General features: G+C 40.5%; 1 protein-coding gene across 1 annotated transcript; it reads left to right on the forward strand.

Moving 5' to 3' along the window:
- Window positions 1-8,118: 8,118 nt before the first annotated feature.
- Window positions 8,119-10,191, forward strand: LOC131884255 (uncharacterized). The gene is made up of 2 exons (XM_059231972.1): window positions 8,119-8,524; window positions 8,968-10,191. Exon 2 carries the CDS (start codon window positions 8,989-8,991, stop codon window positions 9,754-9,756), a length of 768 nt encoding a protein of 255 aa, XP_059087955.1. The 5' UTR covers window positions 8,119-8,524; window positions 8,968-8,988; the 3' UTR covers window positions 9,757-10,191.
- Window positions 10,192-10,208: the final 17 nt, after the last annotated feature.

The raw sequence follows: 10,208 nt of genomic DNA on the forward strand, positions 1-10,208 counted from the left end.
ATTTCAGGTAGTAGAATACAGTAGTTTGCTTTATCATTAGCTCCTCTTCCTCCCCCGAATTTGCTAATTCAGTTCAATCGTGTTTCGAACTCCCGTCAATGTTGTAAGAATCTTTTTATTGTCGTTTGTTTCGAGATATTTTCCATAATGTTCGATGTTCAGGGACATCGCTCTAAAAAGAAAAAAACAATTCCTGAATAAACATCCATAACGATAGACGGCAGTAATTTGTATGGTAATTGTGGATTTTCAATTTAAAAATTGTTCGATGCTGCGTTGTGGTTGTTTTTTTGTTTTGTTTTTTCACGGGCTTTTCTAACCGCTACAGGGAATGTAATACCCAGTACTATTAAAATGAAAGGTTATAATTCGTCTATTTATTACCTTTCAATCTTTTTATGATATTTGGTCTACCAACGAGTTTGAGTTGGCAGACTGAGCTAGTCCTTGAATGTACGCGTAGGGTCGATCTGGAATGCGATCTAAAAATTTGGCCAAGTCTGACTTGAAAGATGAAACTGGATCAACAAGGCCTACGTATTCCCTACGAATATTAGAGGGAAGCAAATTAAACAATGAAAGAGCCCGAGAACGAAGAGATGTGGACTTCATTGTTCGAACTAGCCTGGATTCTTGAAGGCTTGAAGGTACTCTCAAAACGCACGTTAAGCCTCTACGGTCACTAGAATTGACCCTAAATCCTGGATTGGGACAAAGCTCATGGATGCTTTAGAAGACGTACAGTATCAGATACGTTGTGAAGATATTTCGCCCAATTTCTGTGGGCAAGAGCAAAAATTATTCGAAATGAAAAGAGGGACCAGTTCAAAACTGCTGATTTACACAAGTTCAAATGGTTACTAGTAGAGGGCGGATTTGAAAATGTTACACATAGAAAATATTTCCTCTCATAATGTGATGTTTTAACTTAAAATATCGTTTTGCCGGTAAACTAAAACAAGTTGGAACTAACAAAGATGTATTGACGATTTTCTAATGTTGCTTTTTTGTTCGTTTTTTAACGTGCTTTTCTCACCAGTACTAAATTACCTAGTACTATTTGAAGGTAAAATTTCGTCGACCTTTAAACCTTTGTATGATATTTGGTCTACCAACAAATTGTATTTGGTAGACTGAACTTGTACTTGAATGTAGGGATGATCTGGAATGCTAGATAAGAAAATGGAGGGAAACAAATTGTAAAATGGAGGAGCCCGAGAATGCAAAGTTCGATGGGCTCGCCAACACCTTGCATCTTGCAACCTTAATATCCTCCTTGTCTATCAGGGTGGCCTCAATTGGAGTAACTAATGTTTTTAAGAGATTGAGCTTTATTCATAATGGATATATATCAGAAATGCATGAAGCGAAAGCTGAAGAGGCATCCTATTCCTGATAAGCTTATCTTCACCCCTTTTTGTAAATAGGAAGAGAAAAGTTAAGAATATGTTCTGAATCGTCTCTTCACCTCTTTTTATGCACATTTAAACATTTTCAACATTTTGAGTCATCTTCTACAAATAAGGACATTTTAGCGCCAATTACTCTGAAGACTTGCACTAAAACATCACCTTCACCTTTTATTGAAGTGCTTTTTGCCCTCCTGCGATCTAAATATGCTTTGTGGGTATGTCTCCGACTTCGTCACCTCTAGCACATATCAAAATTCTGGTGAATCCCTGAACTGCAAGCTCTATGCGGGGCTTCATCTCATCCTTGCTTCACGCACCTAACGTGCGCTAATCCCTCTAGCGCACGTATACAAATTAGAGACATTATAATACAAATAAGCGCCCTCACTCTTCAGGTCCCCTAAAATCCATGATTACCCTAAACCTAATCTAACCTGAAGGTTCCAAGGGCCTGGGGGCACCTAGGCCGCGGCGCAAGCCTGTGGCAGCTCAGTTACAAGGACCTGGGGCGCGCAGGCAACGGTGCAACCCAAAATAGCAACACTGTCTCTTATGTACTGGTTGAAAAAACGGTGTAACGTTTTTAGATCTCGCCAAAGGTCTAAAGTTGAAAAAGCATACTAGCGTCAGTTATCCATAATTTTCAGTGGTCTATGAGTTAGCGTAAATTAGTGTCGGTGAAAAGTCTTTATAAACGGTTTTGCTCCATTTTCCGTGGATGTTGACCTTTTTTACGCCAGAAAAAGTAGATGCCTCAATGCCCTTGACCGGCCATTTCGAGAGATCTGGAGAGCGACTTGTGAATGAGCTATTCATCAAATTTGGGAAAGCCCCAAGAACAGTCTTTTGACTTTGCACCCCGTATTCCGATCCAAAGAAGGACATTTTCAAATTAGGTGAAAATCGCAAATGCCCACTCGATTCAAAATTCTGTCTCTAACTTGTCGGAGGAAGAGCTAATTAGTTTGTTGCAAGATATTTGGGATTTTTGATGATCAAATATTTTTGGTAGTCTCTCTGATCAATTTCGCATCATAATCCCGTAATTTTTGACACCCCGATCTGTTAGATGAGTGCTGCCATACCTTGCGTCTTTGGTTTTGCCTAGGCGGCAAAAATCTATCATGCTGCGTGTGAGCATTTTGATGTAAAAATATCATTTGCAAGATCTGAAGTATACAATAACAGAAGTTGAAGAGTGCGCAAGAGTATTTACGTCCAATGTTTCATATATATGGCAACCTCCCGCGGAAAAACTTTGTATATTTCTTCTTCGTTAAACTGTACACTTTTGGTGAAGATTTGGTCAAAATTTGGTCCAATTACTGAAACATATTAAAGTTAAGTTAAAATTATCGTAGCTTCATGATTATGACATTTATTGAAAGTTATTGATTGTGGTGTGGTTTAATCAATAAAAGGTTAAGGTAATATGATGGAATTTAATCAACATTCCAATTGCATCAAGTCCAAACAATACCCAATTGCAATATCATAGTTTAGTTGAAGCATCTGGGACAAGCAGTAAACCAATATTCAAGTTCAGATTTGACAACGGTAAAATAAAATGGACATCCTTAACAAGGAGTTTGTAAATCTCAAATGACAATTCGTAATTTTTACTGTAATTTCGTTAGCAACCTGAAATTAAATAGCAGTGCCGAATATCAGAAAAGTCATATCCTCAGGGTGAACTTGACCATGTACCCACGCATTTGCATAAGGTTTGAAGTTTCATTTAATTATTTTCCTGAAGGCATGTAAGGCACTGGGGTCCAGACAAGGAATCTTGGCCTTTTTTACTCTATTGATAGCTTGTTTAGTTAAACAAAAACAAAAGCAACAGGAAGTGCTGCAACCTTAAACCTTACAAAGGAACTCAGCTTAGTGTTGTATATTTCAATTCAAGTACTTTTTCAAGTCTTCCTGTGTCAAATGTTGCTCAAGTATAGCATTATGACATAACTAATGAATATGTGTAAGAATGCTCTTTTTTCTTTGTCTTATTCAAATTTGGAATGCCATCCTTAGGCGATTTTTGCACTACAACAATATATCCAACTTCTTCTAATTGCCAGTGCAGCCACGGCTTTCTGGATATTTGGACTGTGAACAGAAACAAAAATTCCAATCTCCTAAATTGTTCACTTGTTTCCAAATGAGCATTTCGTACATCTTGTTGAATAGATGAGCTTGGCCAAAGTTGAGCCCAAAACTAAACTTAGGCAACTCAAGAGATATAGCTAAAGTTATATAGCAAACACAACATTGGATTAGAATGTTCGGCTGCTTCTGGGTCAGAGACACAAGCTTTTGACAACTTATCCTAAAAGTAGAATAAAGAGTCAAACTTCACTGTCCCAATTTGTTGATCAGATACATAAGCTTCTGACAACTTTTCCTTATAGAATAATTATGAGTCTTCACCGTCCCATTTCGTTTTTTCCCTTCAAAATTTAGCTTTGACACTTGAAGGGCAAATTCATAAATACATCTCCCCAATTGATTATATTAATGATTAGATGAACAGTATTAGCCATTGCAATCATATGTTTTATTGTCAAACTGTTATTTCGAAAGTCACAATCTCGCGGCCCTGCCCATGTACTGGGTTACCATATAGATTTTGTTAACCGGCCTGAAATTCAATTTGGCCTGAAATTCAATTTGGCTTGAAGATTAAAAATAAATCGACCCTAATGACAGCTTTTCAGGCCAAAGTTCAAATTGGTGTTTTGTTTAGGGATTATATATCAACAAGACTCTGAGTGGGCCATTGCTAGTGCAAAAACGATTGATACTGTTTCAAGAAATCATTGAAAAATAGTACAAATAGTTTATGTTGGTGCTTACCTTGACTGAAATTTGATATCAGAGACGTGTAGTGTTGTGAAGAGCTGGCCGAAAATTGAAATGTTCCACACTGCCATTTCGAGCAAACACTGGCTTAACATCATTAGCATAGGACGATATTGAACACTGGAGGGAGAATCCATGTAGTAATGGAATGAACGAATGTCTTTTTGTGATCACATTTCAATCTGCACATTACTTCTCAACCATGTTCAATCAATTGGAGTAGGAACGCCACTTTGTCAGGCATAATGCCAAATGAAACCAAACACAAATGCTGAATATCATTAAAAAGGATAAATCAGTGAGCTGCAATGTTTTTGAAAATTTCATATAGCAAAGCCATGCCCGAATCTTAAAACTTAAGAACTATTTTGTAGTTGATGGTCCAGGCCTTGTTTCCCAACCGGTCTTACACGGCCATCCAGCACCCACTCTAAATCACACTTTTAAAATCAACGAAATCTGTATTTGGAGTTTGTATGTGTTGTAGTGTTTCCCTTGGGGCTCGCCCAGGGTGGAGTCACTCATACCAATCGGTACTTGAATGTTTCAGGAAACTAATGATGCCAATAGTTGTTTGTTTTCAATACTTGTCGACACTTCACTAGGTACTTTCTCTAACTCACTCAGAAATCCACCATTGTTGATTCAATTTAGACTCATTGTTATTAGCCCACAGCATTGCTAGACGTGAAATTGCCTGTTACGGGAAGGACATTTTTGGGCCAAGCCTCATTTTTTAGAGCTGCCAGGTTGAAATTACCATCAGAACTGACCTCAATAATGACAAACTGTCAAGCCTGGTAGCATGCGACAGCAATTCATCCAGGGTCTCTACATCTAGCCCTTTTAGACCTGTTTTGCGCTTTTTTTCCTTCAAATTGTGAGCAACTCTTAGGGGAGGAGATGTAGTGTGGTGGTTAGCGCAGTTTCCTAGCATGAGAAAGATCCCCGGTTCAAATTTACTTCCTAATCTTTTTCACAGGAAACTTTTAAACGCTAACCAGGCCCACAGATTGAGAACCAAAACCTGGTACAGGCCTTCAAACTGCTTAACAAAATTTGGAAGTGGCTGATGTAATGGCTGGTTTTGTTGGTCAGGTGAGGCTCATCCCTCTAACCCTAGCACCTCAAACACCCCCAAAAAGGAAAAAGAATTGCTCTGTTAATCTGAGCATTATTATGTTGTTTTCCAACAATTCTTGCATTGTTAATGACCAAACTGAATAGCACCGCTTCAGGTATTCAGATTAATGCAAGAATGCGAGAAGAATTAACGGTCAGGGATGTTGCAGGGTTTGACTTAGATCCATCCCCCATCCAGGTCACCACGTCCACTGGTCCCTCCAACTATCCAGGCATTGATGTCACCCCCAGCACCTCAAATACTGCAGGGTCGAACTGGCCCAGTCACCGTTGCATCCACGGACCTTCCACTGTTCCCACGGGCGGGTCACCGCTACCACGGCCCTTCCGCACTCACCACGGTCTTGCTGCGACCATGGCCATCCCGCTGCACCATGCCCACCCGTTGCAACCATAGCCATCCAGCACACATCACGTCTCTTCTGGGCCCAAATTCCGTATTGGCATCCTCGGTCATCTGAGGGAAGGTTCTTCTTCCTGAAGGCGGCTACTACCAACTGCGCCATGTATGATTACTGGATGGTGTATGTTGACTAGATGTTAATTGTAGAAAAGTGGAGGTACATATACAGAGGAAAATAACTATGGCAAGTGTGATGGTAGGACAAAGAGTAATGTGCAAATAGAAATTGAAATCGGTGACTAGAATATAACAATTTTGGCACATGAAGTGTGTCAAAAAATATTACTTGAAGTCGGTTTGTACACATTTGCAAAATGCATCCCAAAAGAACTTGCTTATGAATTCAATATCAACATTAAACTCATCACAGTGGTAAAAATGCTCTTTAAAGTTTTGATGGAAATTCCTAAACACGTTATGGCATTTTTCTTTATCAGCAAATTATGGGAAACAATTTCAAACTTTTGCTAAAACTGAAATTTTCAAAAACCTACTCAATGAAAGTTGGGAGCACACTCAGTTAGCACTTGATTATAAATTATGATATCATCTATAGCACTGCTTAATTACATGGGATTTAATGGTCCACATTTAATCGCTTTTAGCCCCAAAATGCCCCGGTTATATCATAAATCCATTTCCCAACAAATTAATAGCAGATATCTTCGTGGCTTATCCCCTTGACCATTTGACCGCTTTGCCTTATGCCTCAACATAGGAGCTAATATCGATTTTCAAAATCACAAAAAAGAAAGATTGGGGGCAGAAATTCTTAGGCCATAACTCCATGTTGTCGCCCAGCCAGCTCTGGACCGTTTTTGAAGTGTGTGCTGGGGCCCCATCCCGCTGGAACACATAGGGCTGATCCCCACAGACCTCCATCACTCATGGCAACTTTTTGATCTTGAAAACATTCAAGTAGTCGGCCCCAGTGAGCCGGTATCCTCTTGGAAACCAGATCAGGGGCATCACAGACCCGTAAGAGGCCACCAGGCCGAGCATCATCACTGATGCTGGGTGCTTTGTAGTGGACACATAGGATAAACATTATTCTCCACCGATTAGTTGGCTGTGCTCATTTTTGAACTTGTGGCCAAATGTTAAAATGTTTAGAGGAAGACTTTAAGGGTTATTAATATCGTGTTTTGTTAGGTTGGGTTAGGTTAGGTAAAGTTAGGTTAGGTTTGATTAGGTTAGTTTAAGTTTAAAAAAGTGCCACCACCAACTAATCGGTGGAGAATAACGTTTACCGGACACATAGCAGGCCTTGTCTTCAACAGTGTCACCAGGGAAGATGAGGACATGGTCATTCTGCCTGTTGAAGACATGATCAACTGTGAAGGTCTTCTCATCACTAAAAATGACAATTCGGCCCACATTGGACTTCAGATTGTTGAGCAGTTTGGTGGACCTCTCCAGCCTCGCATCACGCTGTATTTGGGAAAGAAGAGCCCTCTTTATCTTCCTAAGACTTTTCCCGCCCATGTTCTTGATTTGCTTGGAGATAGTGGACCTGTGGACGCCGAGATCGTTGGCAATAGCGCTGATGGAGGTGTTGGGCTTGTTGTGGGCAGCATTCTTGATGTCAAGTGGGTTTGTTATTCGTGGCCGACCACTCCTTGGTCTATCATTAAGACTTTCAACACGTTTTATGCGGTCTGCGATGTTGAAGACAGTCCTCAAGCTCACATTAAGCCTCTGGGCAATTTCAGCTTTTGACAGATCCGCGTCAAGAAGTGCCGCAACCGCAAACTCTAGTGGCCTCTATCTCTGCTATCAATGGAGCTACTGAAAACTTTGTTTATAAAAAAAGTTGCTGATCATCCTGCTAAACCAGCAGGAAATTTAAAAAATCGAACACAAAACCTGCCCTAGCTTCCAGGAGGCATAATTTAACCATGCAAAGACTTATTCACAACCCAGAACCTGCGCATTTACTTGAGTTCTGAAGACAATACACACAACAGACAATGTTTTAGGTTTTGTCGTTCCTTGAAGACTTTGTAGAAACTGATTAAAAATGACTTATTTAAGACTTCATTGATATTTATGATATTTTCAGTGACTGCCTACTAAATGTCCTTTGGGCAGTTCCATAAAGCACTAAAATCAAAGTTGTTCCCTATGACGTTTTGAGGTAGAACAATGCCATGATGTGTTTGGGAATTTCCCTTGAAATTTGATAGGGCTTTTTGAACACCCTGCCATGTTACTGACACTCTCGGGTTTGATCTGATGGTGGACATTGGGTCCCAACTGAATGGAAACCCAATCCTCCAAACTTTCAAGTTGTTTTAAATTTGAAAGTTATCCGCGTGGCAAAATTGATCAGTTTGGTTTTTTTTTTGTTGTTGTTGCATCCTCTTTCCTACCAAAAAAGTACAGCTCTAAAGTAGTGCTTCAAGGTAAACGGTGAATGTATTTTTCTTTTAAAAGGACCGGTTTTCAGCGGAATAAAGTTCCCTCTCCGGCGCGCAGAGGAAACTCAACGTCACCATTAGAAATCTTATTTCATGGCGCTGTGTTCACCAGTGGCGGGAATGAGTATGATTCACATAAGAGGGCATGATCAAATGGTGTGGTGAACGCATTAAAGGTGTCTTGACCGATCGACCTTTTGAGATCCGAACTTGAACAAACTGCATATGCAAAGAACGCCACAGTTATTGAAAACACAGTTTTCTACAAACAAGAACCAGTTTTCAAGGTATGATTTTTCCTCGAAACCACTCGAAGCCAAATATGACGTTAGAGTATGTCTATTTTCTTCACGAGTGGCTGGAAACTTAGATTCCGGCCACTCGTGAACACAACGCCATGAAATAAGATTTCAAGGTGGTTATATTTTCTGGTTAAATGTTTGCTCAAATGCCAAGACTTTTAAACATTGTCATGCCGCTAAAGGTTCCCTGTTGGATCTTATCCCTTAAGTCGTAGGAATGTCGAGGCTTTGGAAATTTGATGCATGAGAACATCGGGCAAGCCCTCGTTGCTCTTCTCTTCAAACTCGACGGCATGAAATGGGCGAAGGCATTCAAGGTGTCTTCACCTTGTCGACTTTCTTCAAGCCTCACTTTTATAAACTACCACCAAAGAATGCCCCCGCAATTCAATAAATATATATTTTTCCATTGATCTGGACGTAACTAGGAGACTCAAGTCTTGATCTCCATGACTGCCGATATTGAGAGAAATATCTGCATTGACGCTCGAGACAAGAGCCTGGTCAGTTTTGTTGAAGACTTTCTCCCGAGGATGACAATCTCCGGAGTTTGTGTGTTCCACTTCATCAACGAATTATCACAGCGAAAATGGGAACAACACCTCGGACAGACTCTCGTCAACGACAAAAGCCCGAAAGATCCCTGGAGATGTACCAAGATGAGGAAAAATCTAATAGCATTATTACAACCGAATCGTGAAGGAATTTTTACGGTCAACTTGTCTGGCTCGTGCGGCTCAGACTCCACCCAAGAGACCGGTATTGCACACCGGAGCTGCGACCCTCTCTTTGCCCAATATCATGGATATGATTCCACCTGTTTGGACAACATCATAAACTCGGTGTTGAACGAGAAGTTAAAAAACCACGAAACCCACCCACCTTCCAACAATTGGCTTCTCCGATCCTTCTCCGAGGCCGAGAATAGCTCTTGGTTGGAAAAAGCTCTCGATTTCTTTGGTACTATTGAGGCAAAGACCCAAGACAGACGACAGGAGGAGTTGGATCAACTGGAGCGAACTCGAAATGGGATCAATGAAAACATCCGGGACTACGAAACGATTCAAATGGCAATGGTCCCCGAACCGGATCGCTCAGCCGATGAAGTGCGACAATATATTATGACCAAGCATGTTATGAATGAGTTCCCAGAAGAGTTCATACTGATTGTAGTTTTGGGAATGATGATCTTGATGCTGTTCGAATATTCTGTGTGATTTATGGGGAAATTTGACCGGACATCCAGATTCGCTTATTGGCTTGCAAATATATCGACTCAAGCTCTCCGTTAACGTTAGTTCCCAACCAAAACGAAAGAGCGCTTCGTTACTACCAAAGATGTGCATGAAATCTAGTCCGTGAATCCATAGAGCGTTAATTTGGGTACTCCAAAATGTTGTTCTATATCTACAGCACGATTATTTAACACCACGAAAATTGAGTCCAAAATTAGCTGACAAACATTGGCAGTGACTGTGTGCAGTCTTCATCAACCAGAAATAATGAGATGGATGTTGTTCCTAATGTACGGATTCCACATCCATGAACGGTGAAGAGTGAGTGTTTGGGCATCCAAACCAAACGACGGCAATCTTCTTCAAGCGGACTTTTCGAGTCCGATTTTGCGTGGTTATCAATTTGTTTCATTGCGTTGAACGGACTCCTCATT

This window comes from Tigriopus californicus, chromosome 7 (genome assembly GCF_007210705.1).
Source record: "Tigriopus californicus strain San Diego chromosome 7, Tcal_SD_v2.1, whole genome shotgun sequence".
Classification (NCBI taxonomy): Eukaryota; Metazoa; Arthropoda; class Copepoda; order Harpacticoida; family Harpacticidae; genus Tigriopus; species Tigriopus californicus.

Excerpts from the sequence above, each read along its gene's own strand:
- LOC131884255 (XM_059231972.1), top strand. The coding sequence starts at position 8,989 with ATGACTGCCGATATTGAGAGAAATATCTGCATTGACGCTCGAGACAAG.